Genomic DNA, 20,335 nt, shown 5'->3' on the forward strand with positions numbered 1-20,335 from the left:
CGTGTGTGCAATTTATTTTAAACTGTTACAAGAACTAAGCTGGGTGTGGTAGTGCACACCTTCAGTCCCAGCACTCTGAGGTAGAGGCAGGCAGATCTCTGCGAGTTCAAGGCTAGCCCGGTCTACATAGTGAGCTCCAGTCCTCCCAGAGCTACATAGTGAGACTCCAACTCAAAACAATAAAAGTCTATAAATCAGTCTTGGTCAGTTAAAACTGTAAACACTGGAACGGGGGCTTTTGGTGTTTTTAATATTATTATGAAATTCTTCTCATGCACATAGGTAGTCATGCCTGAAATCTAAGGTCAGTAAGTAACTAAAGCTTTCCAGGAATGCTGCAGGATCCGGTTAAATCGAGCTAGGTTGAAATTACGGTAGGAAACCAAGTCCCTTAACCATCATTCCCTACAGCAAAGCAGAGGTGGTCTCTGGAGCGGGATAGCCGTGTGTGCTCACTGGCTTCTCTTCAGGAACGAGTGTGTCAGGAGCTGGAGCGCAGAAGGTCTCTCATGCTGGTCCCTAGAGGGAGAAACCAGATTAGAAGCAGCACTGCCCCGTGACCACTACCGAGACCTGCCTGACTCGGCTGCAGGTTGTGAAGATGGAGACACGGGCTGAAGAGACAGTTCGGCTCCATAATTACAATCACCTGTTGCTCTTGCAGAGGGCTATAGTTCAGTCCTGGTACCCGTGCTGGGTGGCTCACAACTGTCTGTAGCTCCAACACTGGGAGATCGGGTGCCCTCCTCCAGCCTCCTCAGGCTTCCGTGCACATGGCATAGACACACAATGAATGAATGAACTACTTAAAGATGGTGGCACAACTGCTGATAGTCAAGTGGACTGTCTTGAGTTTTTAGTTGTAATATCAAGCAAGTGACCAAGCTTTGCTCACCGGTGCAGTGAGGGTCAACAGTACCTATAGACTGGGGAGGTCCTAGAACTGTGTAAGATTGGCAGTGCACCCCTGCAATCCAGGACTTAGGTGGACGCAAGAATATCAGAAACTGAAGGGTATCCTTGGCTAATCATGGAACTGGAGAGCTGGAGAGCCTCATGGGCTACATAGGCTCTTATCTCAATTACTTTTAATTTTTAAAAAAGCCCTAATTTATTGGAAGGATTAAGAAATATCTTTCTTTTAGGGGTGGGGTGGGGTTGGTTTGGTTTGGTTTTGGTTTTTCAAGACTGGGTTTCTTTGTGTAGCCCTGGCTGGCTGGGAACTCACTCTGAAGACGAGGCTGGCCTAGAACTCAAAGACATCCACCTGCCTCTGCCTCCTGAGTGCTGGGATTAAAGGCATGCACCACCATTGCCCAGCTAGTATCTAGTTTTAAAAAATAAAACAACAACTTGTGTTAGCTTTTTAGATTAAAAACAAGGCCCTACTGTTTGTTTTTTATCTTGGTCATTTTGAGACAGGAATTTTTTCAGGTAGCCCAGGTTAGCATGCAATTCACTGTGTAGCGCTGGCTGACTTTCTATCTATAATCCCCCGGCCTCAGCCTCCTGAGTGCTGAGATTACAGGCATATTCTACCACATTTATCTAGTTAGGCCCCACCTTTCCAGCATTATTCAGTCTGTTTAGAATATAATTACATATGGTTAAATTTCATACCTTCTGGGGTTCCATGCTAAGTGTTTTTGTTAGCATTAAGCACACTTTTAAAATATGAGCCAGCAGGAAGATGCTCAACACTAAAGGCACTTTGAGTCCGATCCCTGGAACTCACACGGTGGAAGGAGAAAACCAGCTCTCGTAAGCTGTCCTCTGACCTCCACGTGCTGTCCTGTATGTGCATGCCCCCAACACAAATATATGTAATAAGACTTTCTAAGAATTCAGAGTTTAAACTGGCCAGTGATGGCGCAGGTCTTTAATCCCAGCACAGGGGAGGCAGAGGCAGGCCAGTCTGTGAGTTTGAGGCCAGCCTGGTCTACAGAGATAGCTTCTAGGACAGCCAGGGCTATGCAGAGAAACCCTGTCTGAAAAACAAAAAGTGCAAAACAACAACAAAACCCAACAACAACAAAAGAATTCAGAGTTTAAAAGATGGTTATAAGTGGGTATTTCTATTTGGATGTATCTGTTTGCTGAGACACGATTCCATATATCCCATGCTGGCCTTGAACTCCTGATCCTTCTACCTCCACCCTCTGAGTGCTGTGGCTACAGCCGTCTGACACGCCCTGTTTAGGCAGTGATGGAGACTGAACTGGGCTTGGAACACCCTGAACAAACACCCCAGCCCCTGACACAGAACTCTGAGTGGTCCATACAGTGTTAAAGGGATAGCTGCTCTGGTCTCTGGGTGTCTCTTTCTTTGACCTTCTTACCTGGTCAGGCACAAGCGCACAAAGTCCACAGCAGCTTCTGAGAACCGGTCAGGTAGACGAGGCATTAGGCCTCTGTGGGCTCCAATGTAAAACATGGCTGCCATCCTATCCATGGAAGCCAGAGGAGGCTTTCCTGTGGCCATCTCAAACACGGTGCAGCCAATGCTCCATATATCTGATTTCCTTCCATAGCCAGATTCATTGATGACCTCCGGAGCCATCCAGTATGGAGTCCCACGCATGGACGTCAGCATGTCACTGTGAGTGCCGTTTAAGCCCGCCCAGGCCAAACGCTTGGCACAGCCAAAGTCAATCAGCTTTATTATCCCAGTTGGCATGAGCATGACATTGTTCCCCTTGATATCCCGGTGCACCACACAGTTCTCGTGGAGGTAGGCGACGCCCTGCAGAATCTGCCTGGTGTACTTACAGAACACCATCTCGGGCAGTGGCCCGAAGCGGTTTAGAATGCTAGAGATGGAGCCCCCGGGGACAAACTCCATGAAGATGCTCAGGGTGTTCTCCTCCAGGCACGTCCCCAGATAAGCCACGATGTTCACATGCTTCAGCGCCCTCAGCAGCTCCACTTCCTCCTGCAGTTTCCGGTATTCTTTCTCCGTAGCCAATTTATCAGAAGTATCCAGGGCCACCTGCTTCACAGCTACTAGCTGCCCTAGGCTAGTAAGCCCACAATATACCTACAAACAAGCCAACACATACTATTAAACTTAGGCTAGAAATGGCATGTTCGAAGCTCCTTTTCTTCACTTCCTGAACACTTTTTTCCTCTTAAGTCGATCCATCCGCAGCTGAATGACACACAATAAAGCATTCAAGGGAGGCACGGTGGTGACGAGCCAGCCTGACGAGTAGATGACATGCTGAATTTCAGCCACATTAGATCACGGACTGGCTTCATCATTCCCGGCCACCACGTGTTTTTAGATGAGTTGTGGTATTTGTTTTAAAGCTGGACATCTTGGCACGTGCCTTTCTCCGAGCACACAGGAGGCAGAAGTAGGCGATCTCGTTCAGATCAAGCACACCTTGGTCTGCTCGGGTCCAGGGAGCAGGGCTGCATGGCTGAGAGGACAGCTGCCCGCTACAGCCCCTATCATCTCAGCCATGCAGCCCTGCTCACCTGGAACCCTGCAGACACTAAGGATCACACTCAGGGCCTCGAGCTTATACAAGTACTTTCTGAACTGAGCCATCCTGCCAGCCCCCTTTTATGAGCTTTTGTTATTTTTCTCTTATCTATAAAACTGACACAACATTTGCCTCATATTTCTCTGATACTGGTCTGGGAAAACCCCTCACCAAAAGAATGCAACAGGGCCAAGTCAGATCTAAAGCACTCCAGAAAGAGGAGGCAGGGGCTGCCAATCACCCGTGGTGTGCTCTGGAGTATGTGTTTTGTCTTACCTTCTTGTGAATTCTTCAAGCGTCCTTAACTAGAGACTCCTTAAGTCTTAGAGGCTCAGTCTGTCTCAAGGCTGGTCTTTTTGTAACGGTGTTGCTCTGTGTGTAACCCTTATCCTGGAACTAGTTCTGTAGACCAGGCTGGTCTAGAACTCAGAGATCCTCCTGCTTCTGCCTCCTGAGTGTGGGGATTAAAAGCCTGCACCACCACTACCCAGGCAAGGTCAGTCTTTTCTTCACCTGCCTATTCAAATACTTTTTGGACCCTCAAAACTTTAGGGGGTCATTTATGCAATTCACAAGACACAAAGAACAGCATTTGAGTTTGCCACTCCCCCCACCCTACTGCCGTGTAGTAAGCGTCCGCGTTTCCAGTGCAATGCTGAGCCCCTGGAGGGGAAGATTTCCTTCCCGACGGGCTCATGATGATGGTTAGTATGGACTGTCAACTTGACAGAATCTAGAAGGCACGCATCTGGGCCTGTCTGTGAGAGAATTTCCAAATTAAGTTAACTGAGGTAAATGTGGCTGGAGCCGTTGCATGAGCTGGGGTCCTGGGCTGAGTGAAAGTGGGGAAAGTGAGCTGAGCACAGCCTCCATCTCCCTGCTTCTTGGCTGTGGCTGCCCTACACTCCTGCTGCTGTAAGGTCCTAAGCCCTCAAACTGTGAGCCAGAATAAGCCATTGTTTCTGTAAGTGCTTTGTCAGGTGTCTTATGGAAGCGATCAGAAAAGTAGCTAGAGCAGAGCATGAACCTGGAGTGATGGGAGGAAGTGCAATGGGTCACTGCCTGAGAACAGGAAGCCAGGGGACCTGGGAGACAGAGATCCTGAGGAAGTGGTTAAGTCTCTAAAGCTACGTGTGCAACATCAAGTCGTCTCCCTTTAAACGCACAAATCAAGAAACACACCCCCCGAAACAAGTTTGGCTTTTCCTGTGACTTCCAGCTGACAACGTTCTAAGTACAGGCAGTAGGGAAGAAAGGGCTCAGGACAGGTTGAGGATTCTAGCATCACGGGGTTCAAGGCTGACTTACTGTGCCATAGGCTCCTCTCCCAAGGATTTCACCCTTGGTCCAGAATATAGCCTCTTCCTGTTTTAAACTCCTGTCAGAAAGTGCCTTTTTTTCGTTTGAGGTAAGCCAATTTTCTTCCTTGTCATATATCCTCAATCCATTAATACGCCTCTGGGGAAATGAGGGAAAAAAAATCATCATTAAACTCTGATTTGCTGTGGAGATAGAGAACACAAGGGATCTGCCTCCTCTTCCTCCTCCTTCTCTACTTCCTCCTTCTTTTTTGCAACAAGGTATCAGGTAGCCCAGGCTGGCCTCTAACTTACTATGAAACCAAGGATGACATAAAACTTCTGACCCTACTGCCTTTATGCCCCAAGTACTGTGATTATAATGTGCCACCACACCTGCATGCAGCCCGGAACACCTGCATGCATGCAGCCCGGAACACCTGCATGCATGCAGCCCGGAACACCAAGCCTGATGATATAAGTAAGATCTCAGGAGCTGAAATGGTGGAAGGAGAGAGAATCCCCAAAATGTGTCCTCTGACCTCTACCCATGTGGCATGTCACATGTGACTCTCTCTCTCTCTCTCTCTCTCCCCCCCCCCCTCTCTCTCCATGAAATTAAAAATAAGGGTTTTGAACCAGATTGTCTCTAAGGTCCCTCCCATCCCAATGCACCACCTCTGGTTCTAATCAGACCAACCTGTACTTTGACATTTGTTGTCTGTCTGTCCAATTCTTCGGTGGTATTACCTCTCCTACTGAAGACAAGATTCAGGTTTTCGGCATCTGCCTCATTTGTCATTATTTGGCAAGAGCTGCTATCTTTCTCATCAAGGGCTAATAGTTCTTCAACTAGACAACCTAGTAACTCATCTGTCAATTCTTCATTCTTTCCTGGGTCTAGGGTTTCTTGAGAAAGCTTTCCAAATGTTTGACAGGTGACGGAGTTATTTTCTAAGCTGTCCTGATCCAAAGAACGTGCCCAGCCTTGTTCTGTAGGTGAAGGTGCACATTCTGGACTCTCCTGGAAAGAGAAGTTCGAAAAGCTCAGGGGTGTTTTCCACTCCTCGGAGAGGCTGTCGAACTCCATGAACATCTGGTCAGCATTTATTTTGTCGAGAGGCCCTCCAGCCTCCTTTTCTGGTGACGCGCGCCCGCCTGCACTCTTGTCGCTAAACACAGCCCAGCTGTCTTCTGAGGGGACAAGCAGGGTCTGCCGGGGCAGACCTTTAGGCTCCGTCAGGTCTCCGGGGCTCGGGGTAAGCCTGGCCTTGTTAAGGATGCCTGCTTCCTCAGCACACTCCCCTGTGAAGATTTCCTCAACAGCGGAGAGATCTGAGACAGGAGGGGGCTCTTTCTGTTCAGGGGAGAGCGCGGGGATCGGGGTCAAGTTTGTGAGTCGGACTTCATCTTCGGGAGACAGAAGGTCATTTCCTGAAACTCTCATCTGCCGGTCTGGCTCTGAAACACCACCCTCCGTGTGGCTACCCATCACCTTGCAACCCTTCTCTTTAGACATTAACCCCCTGTGCTTCTGCCTGAGACCAAGGGAAGGCTTTGGGGGTTTGACATGTGGTCGCTTCTGAAGAAGTCTCGCTCTGCCGCTGCTGCTTCTGTCACTTTGGGAAGATTGACACTTACTAACAACACTTCGGCCCGATGCAGCTGTGCGCACCTCGCGGTTATATCTGTGCTCCTGCCGTTCCGCCTCCCGAATGTGACTATAAACAGGAGTCCCAAACATCTCGTAGATCCCTGGTCCACTGGAAGCCGAATTGATTTCCTTAAACATGTCACTATACTTCAAATCCAGGAAACGCAGTCTTGGGTCTGTTGTTTCTGCTGAGAGGGGAGCACCTGGCTTTTTGATGCCGGCGTTTTTACCGATTCGAGGGAATGCTTGCTTTTTAGGTTTCTGGGTCTGAGAGGTTGACTTCTTTTTCTCCGTCACAGGTACTCTCTTTTGAAACTTGGGAGACAGATGAGGTCGGGGGTCCATAAGTTCCAAAGCAGGGAAAACTTGAGATTTTATGCTGTTTTTATGCACGCTGGGTTTAATGGAAGCTTGGGTGGAGACTGGGAAATGAGGAGACCTGTTTCTGGCCTTGGTCCTTGCATCCAACTTGGTGCTGTGAGTATTTGTGTGGAGTTGGTCGTGTTGTTGTTGAGCAAGTATGTTGAGGCTATTGATGCTCTGAACCGGGTGCTTTCTCTTTTGGAGGTTTGGCTTGGCTCTGGTTGGTGCCTTGGCTGTCCCTTCTCCAGGGAATGTGATATGGATAAGCGGCACCACCCCATTCATTCCTGGCTTGGTTGTTTCCTCCACTGATGTTTTTCTGTTTTGTTCTGTGTCTCTGTGACTGTGAGCTTCCAGGTGCTCTTCAGCGGAGCCACCTGAGTTCATGCTGGGCGCGTTCTTAAGAATACTGGCCTCCTTCTCCAACACCCTGCATGGTTCCACTGCTCCAGCTTTGTATACAGAAGTGCTTCTGGAATCAGGAACTTTCTCATTTTGGGTCTCTTCCTCCTGAACCGGGGCGATTTCTGAACTCGAGGCTTCCTGGAGCTTGCTGAGAATGGAGTGCGCAACCTCTGAGTCTTGCTCAAACGCTCTGGCTGTTGAACCCTCTTTTTTTCTTGATGTAAGATATTGGGAGTTCTCTCCCCCTTTGCTCATTTCACTCTCATGGCGCTCACTACCCCTTTCTCTCTCTGTGTAAAGATTGTCTTCCTTGACACTCTCATAGTAAACCAAGGATGGCCCTTCTTCAAAGCAAGAGGTTTCAGCTTTGTCCCGTCCTTCCATGTCCCGGGATGGCCAGCTCTCTGCCACGCCCCCCTGTCTTCTGGGATGGTTTGCCTTCCGGAAAGAGCACATGTTTCTAGACCAAATGGCACTGTCAGAAAGCCTGAGGGTCTGTTCTGCTGGTCCTTCACCTGAGACTTCTAGATGGGTCTTTGATGAACTAAACTCAGCTGATTGGCTAAGAGGCTCCAGGAGCTTATGGGCAGAGAGAGAGGGGCCCGGGACTTTTCTCTCCCTGTGTCCTGGGAACTTGTGATTTTTTTCCATATCAAGGACACAAGATCTCATGGGCAAGACTGAGAGTGGAGGCAGAGGGAGCTACAAGAGAGAGAAAACAATGAATGCAGGAAAATATCTAAGCACCATAATTCACTGTTTTTTCATTTGTCTTTCTTTCTTTCTTTCTTTCTTTCTTTCTTTTTTTTTTTTTTTTTTTTTGTTTGTTTGGTTGGTTGGTTTGGTTTTTCAAGACAGGATTTCTCTGTGTAGCCTTGGCTGGCCTGGAAATCCTCTGTAGACCAGGCATCTGGTCCGCCTGCCAGAGATCCACCTGCCTCTGCCTGCAGAGCACTTCGGGGATTGTGGCGATGTGAATAGAACTGGCTCCCAGTAGACTCGCATCTGAACACTTGCCCCACAGGGAGTGGCACTATTAGGAGGTGCAGCCTGTGTGTCACTGGGGGCAGGCTTTGAGGTCTCACATGCTCAAGTTATGCCCAGTGTTGCTCACAGTCTCCTTCTGCTGCCTGAAGATCAAGCACTTTCTCCAGAACCATGTCTGTCTGTGTGCCTCCACATTTCCTGCCATGATAACAGACTAAACCTCTGTGAGCCAGCCAACCAAATCTTTCCCTTTATGAGAGCTGCGGGGTCATAGCGTCTCTTTACAGCAATAAAAACCCCAACTAAGACAGAGCTCAAACCCAGGGCCTGTGCATACTGGGAAAGTACTCTACCACTTTCAGTGGTACATTCACAGCCACTTCAGTATGCCAATGGGCCTGAAAGACCACAATTTTTAAAACCCAAACAGGGAACTGGAGATGAAGCTCAGTTAGTGCAGTGTTTGTCTGGTATGCACAAGGCCCTGCTTTGATCTCCAGCATCAGGTAAGCTGGGTACTATGTACACACCTGTAACCCCAATGCTGGGGGGTGGGGGGTGGAGGCAAGAGGATCAGAAGTGTAAGTCATAGACTGGGCAAGAGATCTTGCCAATAAATAAATGCATACATACATACACACATACATACATACATATAGGAATAAGATAAAAACATAAATCAGTACCAGCAAGATGGCTCAGTAGGAAAAGGCATCTGCCACCAAGCCAAAGTTTGGTCCCCAGGACTCACATGGTAGAAAGAGAGAGCTGACTTCCCCAAATTGTCCTCTGATTTTTACATGCACATAGTCTCTCTCTCATGAAATAAGTATGTTAAATAAATCTCAAAACTTGGGATTTGGCTCATGGTATAGTATATGTTTAGCATACATGAAGCTTTAGGTTGGATTTTCCAGCACCAAAAATGGGTCGGGGCAGAGAAACAACAGGGATTAACTAAAATCTCATTCATGCTTTTTCAGAACCAAGGCTAAGCAACTTTTAAAAGACGTGATTAAGTGTTGTGGCAGTGGCTCAGAAATTAGGAGTGCGGATTAGGCTTGCAGAGTACCTAAGTTTGGCTCCCACCATGCATGCTGGGTGGCTCACAGCTGCCTGTAAACCCAGCTCCAGGGAGCCGGATGCCGCTGGCCTCCTTAGCATTGGCATGCACACAGCATACATACATGGACTTTCACATGTACACATAATTTAACTAATAAGTCTTTCTTAAAGGTAAAATTACCTGAGATGCTCAGTGGTTGCAGTGCCCACAGAGCGGCTCCCAGGCTGGAATTGTCATCCCAAGGACCTGACATCCTCTTCTGGCTTCCACGGACACAAGCATGCACATGGTACACAGACATACATTCAAACACCCATGCTCATCACATGCTTAAGAAATAGAAAAGCTAAAATTTATATGTCAAAACTCATGGTTATATATAGTATTTCTTTCATTCTTTCTTTTGGTTTGGTTTTTCTTTTCTTTGTTTTTTTGAGAGAGGGTTTCTCTGTGCAGCCTGAGCTGTCCTAGAACTCACTCTGTAGACCAGGCTGGCCTTGAACTCAGAGCTCCACCTGCTTCTTCATTCCAAGCGATGGTATTTAAGTGTGGACCATCATGTTAAGATGAGAAATATTTTCTCTCTCCTTTTTAGTTTCCATAGGATCAACCAAGGTGTTTAAAGCCCTCTTGAGAACAATTTGAACATGTTGTCATATGCACTTTAATTGTCCTTCTGGCACTGAGGAGCTCAGTTGGGGATGGACTTGGAAACTTAGCAGCCCTAAGGGCTTGTAGCGCTCTCTTGCTACTGTATGCCTGGAATGCAGAAAGCCCTGGGTTCAGTCCCCAGCCACCCACAAACATGTGGTAGCGCACACCATGTCCCCAGGACTCTGGAGGTGGAGGCCAAAGGACCAGGAGCTCAGGGTCATCCTCAGCTACAGAGCCAGCTTGAGGCCAGTCTGAGCTGCATGACAATCTCAAAGCAAACAAGCAGAAAGCAAGAAAAACCTAAACCCCTAATCGCTCTTTAAAAAGATTTCTTTAATGTGTGTGGAGCGGGTGGTTGTTGGATTGCCTGGCACTGGGGCTACAGATGGCTGTGGGCTACCGTATGTAGACTAAAGAGTGAGCCCAGGTCCTCAGGGTGACAAGGCTTAGGCACTAAGCCGTCGCTCCTCAACAGTTTGTCATTCTCCTTTGTCCTCCAACTGTTTCAAACTCAGCAAGTTTTAATTATTATTAACCTCTAGGGGGCAGCGTAATGCAAAGTATGGCATCAACTTTGCGCCCGTTAAATTATAAAGTCCTTCAGTGCTGGCCTTTTTTTTTTTTCTTCCTTGTGGCCTTTTTCTCTTGTATACAAACTCTGCACCTAATTATATAAGATTATTTATAGACATGATTTATGCATAATGACTTAGAGCTATAACTTGACTTTGCAGTTGCCTGCCGGTGCAAGTAGGAAGGAAAAAAAATACAGATACTAGAAACTCAGGTGTTAAGGGATACATATATCCCTCAATTTTATTACCTGAATTTTTTCACATTTCTCAAAAGTAGGAAATGAGGAATAAGGAGGTGGCTCAGTCCGTAAAGGGCTTGCCTTGCAAGTACAAACACCCAAGTTCAGCCTCCAACCTGCATATTTAAGCGCTAGGTGTGGTGCAACAAGTTTGGAATCCCAGTACTGGGGAAGTGAAACTAGCAGATCCCGGAGTCTGCCGGATGATTGGCCCAGGGCCATTGGCCAATGAAAGACTCTCTCAAAAAGCAAGGTGGACAATGCCTGGGGAACAAGTGCACAGCTGTCACTCGTGGGCTGCACAGGTGTCATGCTCATGGTGCTACACAGGTGAGCACAGTGTTTCTATGTCTCTAGGACACTGAAGGCCAAGAGCACTGAGAAAACTGAAAAATGGCGAGCATCTTTGCAGAAGCTTTGCTTTTCAAGTACAGAACAGGAAAATTCTCTGCCATGGGGGTAGGAGCTGAACAGCAAAGAATTACCTGGGATTTGAACAAATATAAGAAATGAGTAGTGTGATGACCCACGCCCTTAGTCCCAGCACTCAGGAGGCAGAGGCAGGCAGAACCGGGTCTATGTGAGTTAAAGGCCAGCCAGGGCTACAGAGTGAGGCCCTGTCCTCAAAACTTAAATACATAAATAAACAAAGAAACAGACAAAGAAAAAGAGTTACATGGAGAAAAACAAAACAAAAACTAAGAATGCTGTTCATCTCACTACCCTGGGGCCAGGAGACTGCCCACAGAAGCAACTCACAAGGCAAGGAGTGATTTTTCCCATGAATAATTGGCTTCTTCATAAAAAGTCATGTTATTTATCTTTCTCCACAATATTATTGCTGAGGATTTGATTCTGGGTAATTTGCAGGAACTTGTTGGTAGTGCTTTGTTTTGTTTTGCTTTTGTTTTCTGCGAGGCAAGGTTTCCCTGTGTAGCCCTGGTTGTTCTGGAACTCACTCTGCAGACCATGCTGGCCTTGAACCCACAGAGCTCTTCCTGAGGCATATGCCACCACTGCCTTGGTTGTTTCTAATTAAGTCAAGAATGCTAGAACTCATCTTACCTCAGTTCTTCGGCTACTGAATCTCATGTCAGAGGTAGGAAACTCTATAAGGGAAAAAAACAAAACCAAACAAGAATTGGTGTTCTTAGAAGTAGGGTGAAGAGTTTGTGGGAGGAGCGATATTCATGCAAAGATACGAGGGAAGTGTTTCAAAGTTTGTTTGTTGTTTTTCTGTACAGTAATACATAGTGGTATGGAGTGATTTCAGAAAACCTCAGGCCGAAGCCACGAGAAGGGGTTGTTGTGGGTTTCTTTATTTGCTGATTTGTCTTTGAGACCTAGTCTCCGGTAAACTGCCCTTGAACTCCCTAGGTGACCTAAGGATGGCCTTGAACTTCCAATCCTCCTGCCTCCACCTTTTGAGTGTTGGGACCTAGCCCAGTACTGGGAACCAAAGCCAGAGCTTCGTGAGTGCTGGGCGAACACTCTAGCAATGGGCCACCTCCTACACTAGCTTTTCTTTTCTTGTCCATGAAATACTCTTCCCTTAGACACACTTAGAATGCATTCCCTCTTTTTCAGTCATTTGTTCAGGTTTCTGCCATCATCATTCTCATTATTATTAGTGCATGTGTGCACGTGCGTGCATGTGTGTGTGTGTGTGTGCGCGCATGTGTGTGTGTGTGCAGAGATGAGGGCATCTTTGTTCCATGATGTGTTTGGAATAATCAGAAGACACACACAAACATGTAGGCACCATTGTCCTTGTTTTTTGAAATAAGGCTTTTTACTATCCTGGAACTTGTCAAGTTGGTTAGGATCCTCCTGAATCAGCCGCCCCTGGGCTGTCATTACAAGCACATGTCACCATATCTGGCTTTATATATATATATATATATAAACATGGGTTCTGGGTTCTGGGGAATTGAACTCAGATCCTTGTGCTTGCAAGCCCTTTACTGACAGTCATCTCTCCAGCCTCACTGTGGAGTTAAATGCTCAACTTAGTATGTTTCCTCTTGTTTGTGGTTTCTAGGTTTTTATAGAGATATATAAAATCACACATGAGAATGGGCTGTGAACAGTGAAGTGAAGTCGTTTAGGGAACAATGGGAACTAGGAGGAAGGAGAAGCGCTGAGAAGAGGGAGTGCAGGGTCTCAGGAGGCTGAGCGTGCTTGCCATACAATGCACAGCGGAATGGAAACTTTAAGGATAAATACATAACCAGCCAGGCTCGGTGGCACACGCCTGTAATCCCAGCACTCAGGGAGGCAGAGGCAGGTGGATTTCCATGAGTTCAAGGTCAGCCTGGTCTACAAAGTGAGTCCAGAACAGCCAAAGCTACACACAGAGAAATCTAGCCTCGAAAACAACAACAACAAAAAACAAAAGTAAATACGTAAACAGATGCTTGACTCACCATCAGATTTTCTTTGCTGTACCTTCAGAACATGAGGGGCCTCCTCCCTGACTGCAGTGCCTGGGTCTAAGCAAGGTCCGGGTGATGAGAGGACCATGTGCCCACCACAGAGCTCCTCAGGGTTTCCTGCTGTCTTCAGAAGCGGAGGCCATGCGGCCAGCATCTTTGCTGTGAGGTCCGCCATCTCTGCTTCACTTGGTGGAGAGACAGGATGCACTTGTGCCCCGTCCTGATGCACTGAAGTCACCTGACTGAAAGGGCAGAGGTGGAAAACTCATTTGTTGGTATAGTTCAGATCCCAGATGGTTCCTCTGAGTTAAAAGTTTGGTCCCTAGAGAGTATAATGGTGTTGGAGGAGGTGAGTCAAGCATCTGTTTGAGACACGATCTTGTATAATACATCAACATTGAACTTCTAAGCCTCCTGCCTCTACCTTCCAAGTGTTTGGATTACAGGCATGCACCACCATATCTGGCTTATGCAGAGCTGGGGGATCAAGCTCAGGGCTCTGGGTGAGGGGGGAGAGCACTCTGCCAACTGAGCCGCGTCCCTGCTCCATTGTGTGACTCTGAGAGAGACAGAGTCTTGCTATTTTCCAGTTATCTTCCCAGAAAAACAGCCAGCGTTTCCATCAGATTGGCTGTGCCTGCTTGTGGAGGACTATCGCTAGCCTGTTTACTAGGAGGGTCATGGAGCCTCAGCTGAGATTCCAGCTATGCAGTTCTGTCCTCACTGCATGAGAGCTCAGGAGATAGTAAAGAACATGAGGGCTGGGAAAGGTGAGCTGACAAGGACTCCATCTGCCTGACTATGGGAAGCCAGCAGGCAAGCCAGCGTCTACACCACTTGACTTTCCGTGTGGCTGCTTTGGGGTGCTCCTATGGGCTCCTCCCCCACACTCTGTAAGTAAACTCCATAAACTCTGGTGGAGCCGTATTGTCCTGAGAGCCTTAAAAGGGGGAGGTAGGCGCTGTTTGCGTCTTCCCAGGAAGAAAATTCTCCAACAGTGCTGGCTGGCCTGGAACTCTGCATGTAAACAGGCTGCTCAAGCTCATAGCTATCTTCCTACCTCTGACTCCTGAGTTCCAGTACCTGAAGGAAGGATCCTCCTGGGTACAACAGTGCACGCCTGTAATTCTGGCATTCTGGGGGGGACAGAGGCAGGCATATCTCTGTGAGTTCGAGGCCAGCCTCTTCTATAAAGTATGTCCAGGATAGCCAAGGCTACACAGAGAAACCCTATCTGGAAAACAAAAACAAAACCCCTTCCAATCCATTGCAGAGTGATACTTTTGACAATTATAATGAAAACTAGTGCAGAATGCAAGAATAAAAAATAAAAACATGCAGGAAATAGGATTCATTTTTTTCATCATCCGATGAAAGGATGTAAGACTGTGTTATCAAATTACACCTTTTCAGTGCTCATCCTCATTTCAGTACTAACATTTCCTTGTACTGGTCACAGGGCTACAGAACCGCATTTCAGATAGCATTTTTCTGGAGTATTGTAGGTATGCTATGGCCCTGGATTCAAACCAGACCTACAGCCTGTTTCTACTGTGTGTGTGTGTGCGTCACGCCTTTGGTGCAGGGCTATTTGCCTATGTGCACTGATGTGGAGGCCAGCTGAGGGCACTGGGTGTCCTGCTCTGACCTTCTTTGCTTTGTTCTTGGAGACACGGTCTTCACTACACCTGAAGCTAGGCTGGCAGCCAGCAAGTCCCCACAGCCTTCCTTTCTCCTCTTTCCCACAGTGCTGAGGTTACAGGCACGCACACCAGGCCAAACATTTCCCATAGATGTGAGGGATTTGAACTCTGGTCCTCATGCCTGCGCAGCACGCGTTCTTGCCAGCTGAGCTCCATCACTGCAGCAGACACCATGTGGCCCACGCACCTCAAGTGTCCATACATTGGCCGGCCCTCTCCTCATAGGATTTGTTGCCACACAACTGTCGTATTTTTTACCTAAATCACAGTTCAGTACCTGGGAGCACATTCCTTACTTGATTCCTTTCAAATCTTCTTGGCTTGCTTCGTGCAGAGGATCTGCCGGAAACGTCGCAATAATCTCAACACCTGTAGAAAGCCAGGGCAGGAAGAAAGCAAGCAAGGAGCCTCCAGTGGATGAGGAGAACACTTGAGCCTACTTAGACAAGCGTATCTTTTTGTTTGTTTGTTAAGTTTTTCGACACAGAGTTTCTCTGTGTAGCCTTGGCTGTCCTGGACTTGCTTTGTAGACCAGGCTGTCCTCAAACTCACAGAGATCTGCCTGCCTCTGCCTCCCTGAGTGCTGGGATTGCAGCCGTGCACCACAGCCAGGCAACAAGTCTATTCTTAATGCTTATAGAAAAAATGTTACCTAGCAGATAGGGTTTAGCCATTTTCTCCACCATTTACATGCTATATTAAGTACGGCCCCCACAGCCCACGTAGCTAGGGATAGCTGGGAATGTGGCCCAACATGAAATTACACACTTGGTAAAATATCGTGTGTATGTGTAACTGAAATGTACTGTTCTTGAGTGTGAACTTTGGGGATGAAAATGTCATGTCACAGTATCACAGGGTTGGTTTTATGGCAATTTCCAGAGTCAGGGGACAATGGCTTGTTGGGAAGGAGTGTGGCAGCGTGCCCGATGAGCCGAGTTTAGTGCTCAGGACCCACACGGCAAGAGCGACGGACTGACTGGCAGGTTGTCCTTTGACTTTCACATACGGGCTGAGGTGTGTTCCCATGCACACACATACATGCACAAAAAATAATGTGCAAAATATAATCTAAAATTTAAAGACTCTCCCTATGGAAGGGAGAGTCTTTGACAGATCAGTGTCCTGTTTGGAGACAAGAAGTCCCTGTGCTGGTGTAAATGATGGCACCTGCCTTTCAGAGCCTCTCTCTGGACTAGACTGTCAGTTCCTCAGGCACTGTCCATCTTGATTTTTTCAAAAATTTATTTATTTGTATTTTGTGTACATTGGTGTTTTACCTGCATGTATGAGGGTGTTGGATTCCCTGGAACAGGAGTTATAGACAGTTGTGAACTGCCATGTGGGTGCTGGGAATTGAACCTGGGTCCTCTGGAAGAGCAGCCAGTGCTCTTGACCCCAGCTGTCTCTCCAGCCACCCTCATCCTGATTATTTTTGTGTCTTTTGTTTTTTGAAGGGAAAAGGTCTGTCACTGGCCTGAAACTCACCGGCAGGCTAGAGCACAGGATTACGAGCACACACACTAACCCAGCACTTTTGATGTGGGCTCTGAAGATCAAACTCAGGGCCTTATGTTGGTAAAGCAGGCACTTTCCCCGTGAGCTGTCCCTCCAGTCCCACCTTTTGTTTTCTTCTGTCTGCTGTTTTCAGAGTTGTACCCCAGACGTCTGAAATTCTGAGAGAACCTCAAACTGTCAGCGCTATCTTTAGGGACAGGCCGTGAACCGGAAGTGGTACCTTCTGTCCTCCGAGGCCAGTCTTCACTCTTCGGAGCTCCTCCTTCCCCAGGTAACTCAGATGGGCTAAAATCATCTTCAAGGTCAAAGTCCTGTGAGAGCACAGAACAAGAGCTCAGAGAGCTCTAGGGAGACGCTCAGGACAAGCCTAGCCATGCAAGCACGCGCACCTGAATTCAGTGCCCACGAGCCGCGTTAAAAAGCACCGTGTTGTGGCACACATTTGTAGTACCGGCGCTGAGGAAGAAGCATGTGGGGTCAGCCAGCCTGCCGGAATCAGAGCACTCCTGCACCTGCACGCCCTCTGTGGTTGCTGGGAATTGAACCCAGGACCTCTGGAAGAGCAGTCCATGGTCTTAACCTCTGAGCCATCTCTCCGGCCCCTAAATATTTCTCTTTAGCCCATTTCAATTATGTGGTCCTCTTACCTCACTGCTGCTGATGCTCTGCAGGACGATGCTTTCAGTTTTGGAAACCGTCATGTCCATTGGGCTAGAGCTTGTCTCAGGGCAAATATCAAGCAGTGACTCAGTGTGTCTTTCTGTCAAAAAGAAACAACATTGCTCTTTGGTAAGATTCAGCAGTCACAGCAGGGTATGGGGGTGCACACCTGTAATCCCAGCATTCAGGAGACAGAGGCAGGCAGATCTCTGTGAGTTCAAGGCCAATCTGGTCTACCAAATGAGTCCAGGACAGCCAAGGCTACACAGAGAAACCCTGTCTCAAAAACAAACAAAAATATTCAGCAGTCTCAAGGGAAGATCTGTCTCTAGGTTTTAAAAATCAGCTCCATTTTGGTAATAATTGTCACAGGAAAAAAAAAAGTGAGCTAGGCTGGGGAGATGGCTCAGGAGACAAGGCAAGCATCAAGACCGCAGTTTGGAACCCCAGAGTCCACATAAAAGCCAGGCAGCTGTGGTGACTGCTTGTGATTTAAGCACCAAGGAGGCAAAACCAGGAGATGTGCAGGGCAGGTCTAGCTAGCTAGTAGGACCAGCGTGCTCCAGGCTTAGTGAGTGAACCTGGCTCAGTAAATAAAATGGAATGTAATGTGGAGGAAGATAGCCAATGTTAACCTCTGGCACACGCACATGCCTGTGTGGGCATGCACAGACACACACACACACACACACATTGCATACCTACTTCACACACATGCATGCAAAAAAAAAAGTTATCAAGAGCCACATTTTGGCTCAACATAATTATAGCAACTCATTCTTAATGACCTTATTCTCACAGCCACACCCTCCGTGAGGTGCCGGAACACAAGAACTTTTTACTCTCAGCCATCAACAGGTGTCTCGGGATTGTGGAGCCCTTGTCTTCCAGGTGCTACATAAAGAGGAGAGATGCTTGCTCTTCCCTTTTCATTAAACATAAACCCTTGAATGGACTTCTGTTAGGGGTGAATGCGTGAAAACCTCCCAAATAGGTTTGCCTAGAATGCTGAAGATTGTGCTGGCTGATAACTGGCTTTGTTTTCCCTCTGTTGAGTTGCCCTGGAAGAGTCTTATGGGTTCAGGATGATCTCCCCATGATATAACAGAAAGACAAATCGAAGTGGAAAGTGATGTGGGCATCTGTGAAGACCATTCAGTCACTTAAATACTTTGAAGGAGGCCTTAGGAGATAGCTCAGTCGACAAAGTGCTTTCCTGCAAACATAAGGAGCTGAGTTCAGCTCCAAACCCCAAATTAGAAGAAGGGCTGGAGAGCTGGCTGAGTGGTTAAGAGCATTGATCACCTAGAGGATGGGGTTTGACTCCCAGTACTCGCATGGAAGCTAACAACTGTCTGTAGCTTCAGTTCCAGGAGACCTGCTGCCCTCTTTTTGCCTCTGTTGGTGCTAGGCACACGTATGGTAAGCAGGCATACATGCAGGCAAAACACCCATACACTTAAAATTAAAGTGAATAGACCTCAAAATAGGAAAAGGAGCGAGATATGGTGGTGTGAACTTGTAATCCCTGTGCTGGCATGGTGGAGACGGGTGGATTGCTGGGACTAGCGAGCCAGTCAGGCTAGCCGAGTAGGCAAATTCTGGGGGAGTGAGAGGTCCTAGTTTCCAAAGGCAAGGTTTGGGGGCTGGAGGGCTGCTGGCTGGTTGAGAGCACTGGCTGCTATTGCAGAGAGCCAGCTTTGTCTTCCACGTCTACAGCAGCTCACAATCTCCTGTGACTTCAGGGGCTCTGATGCTCTGTTCTGGCCCCCAGGAGCAGGGCATGTATGCAGTGTGCACACAGCAAGCAGACACACACTCACACACACAAATCAGTAAATTAATTACTTAAAAGAAAACAAAAAAGCAAGATGTATAGTATCTGTGGGAAAATGTCAGAGACTGACTTCTGGCCTACATACAGAAACACAGATACAGACACACACACAAAATACATGAGAATAGTGCACAATTTCTTTGCATTTTAAGAGCATGTAGTCCTGTGCTTTAGAGAACCACTGCTCAATAGAGAGTCACTGATGTGATGTATTTCAGTGAAATGGAGTACAAGGGCACACGTGGGAGGCAGAGGCAGGCAGATCTCTGTGAGTTCAGGGCCAGTCCACATACTGAGTTCCAGACTAGCCAGGGATACATAGGTGAGAAAGAAGTGGAGCTACTGAACAAATGTAAAACAGAAAGACTTCAAACAGGACTTTCACACTGGGGAACGTGTGCCTAGAAAGAAATATTGACCTGGTTTGGGCATCGAGCTCATCAGGATGTCCAGTAACTGCTGCTTCCTCCGACTCTGAATTTGTGACACATAATGTATTGCTGACTTTCCACGGAAGTCACAGAGCTTGGGGTCTCTGGGAAGAAAGCAGAAGCACTAAAGATTATTAGGCCAGAGCTGTTAAGACAAAAGAGCATTGACATCAAATAAACAGAAAGCTCAAGTTTGGTATATAATAATAATAATAAACACATCAGATAGAGTGACCAGTTCTCAGAACTCTAAGCAAGGGCTGATGATGTACCCTAACTGGTTGAGCGCTGCCTAGCATGCACAGACCCTATGTCCCATCCCTAATGCCGAGTGAGGCCGGTATGGCAGCTCAGATCTGTAGCTCTAGGCTGGCCTCAAACTCAGCTACGTAGCTGAGAACGACCTTGAACTTCTGATCCTGCCTTCATTTCTCACGTGCTGAAGCAGCAGATACAAACTACATATGTGGCTGATATGCTGGAGACTGAACACGTACCCTACCTACCAACTGAGCTACAGTCCCAGCAATTATTTAAACCAATAAAAAGCCAGATAGCTTACGAGTAGTGTTCAATTTAAATGTCGGTACATTCCTCAAAACTACAATGAAGGGCCTTTTATAATGATAAAAAATCAATCATCTAGTAACATCAGCAAAAGAGTAGCTGCCTTCTAGCTGGTGACTGGCCCCCCGTACTCACGCGTGGTGCCTGAGGAGCTCAGCTAAAACTTCCGCAGGTCTGTAGGCTGCTAACACATCCAGACTCTCAAACAGGTCCACGTCTCTCACAGCCAGCATCAGAGGGGTCAGGCCATGCCGGTTGGGGAAGTTTATATCCAGGAACTCTTCACATGCCTTTAACAACAAGAGTTTTGGTTTCTGCTGTGTTTTTACTGTATGGCTACTTAAACCAATCTCTGCATTTTCATTGCTTGGCCAATTTCTCATTTCACCTTTTTTTTTTCTCCTGGAGTGGAGATTTTTCACTGAGCTAGATCTCAGTCTTAACGTCAGTATCTT

General features: G+C 47.4%; 1 protein-coding gene across 1 annotated transcript in view; it reads right to left on the bottom strand.

The window, feature by feature from the left end:
- Map3k19 (mitogen-activated protein kinase kinase kinase 19) overlaps window positions 1–20,335 on the bottom strand; it is a 32,743-nt gene continuing 12,408 nt past the window's right edge. The window contains exons 4-14 of the mRNA XM_021641411.2: window positions 20,016–20,170; window positions 19,302–19,417; window positions 17,033–17,145; window positions 16,606–16,696; window positions 15,164–15,236; window positions 13,156–13,406; window positions 11,795–11,838; window positions 5,487–7,910; window positions 4,797–4,946; window positions 2,340–3,037; window positions 1–519 (exon numbers count right to left, since the gene is read on the bottom strand). Coding sequence (XP_021497086.2) covers window positions 453–519; window positions 2,340–3,037; window positions 4,797–4,946; window positions 5,487–7,910; window positions 11,795–11,838; window positions 13,156–13,406; window positions 15,164–15,236; window positions 16,606–16,696; window positions 17,033–17,145; window positions 19,302–19,417; window positions 20,016–20,170 — 4,182 coding nt within the window. The 3' untranslated portion in view covers window positions 1–452. The remainder of the gene's footprint in view (window positions 520–2,339; window positions 3,038–4,796; window positions 4,947–5,486; window positions 7,911–11,794; window positions 11,839–13,155; window positions 13,407–15,163; window positions 15,237–16,605; window positions 16,697–17,032; window positions 17,146–19,301; window positions 19,418–20,015; window positions 20,171–20,335) is intronic.

Source organism: Meriones unguiculatus, chromosome 18 (assembly GCF_030254825.1).
Source record: "Meriones unguiculatus strain TT.TT164.6M chromosome 18, Bangor_MerUng_6.1, whole genome shotgun sequence".
Lineage (NCBI taxonomy): Eukaryota > Metazoa > Chordata > Mammalia > Rodentia > Muridae > Meriones > Meriones unguiculatus.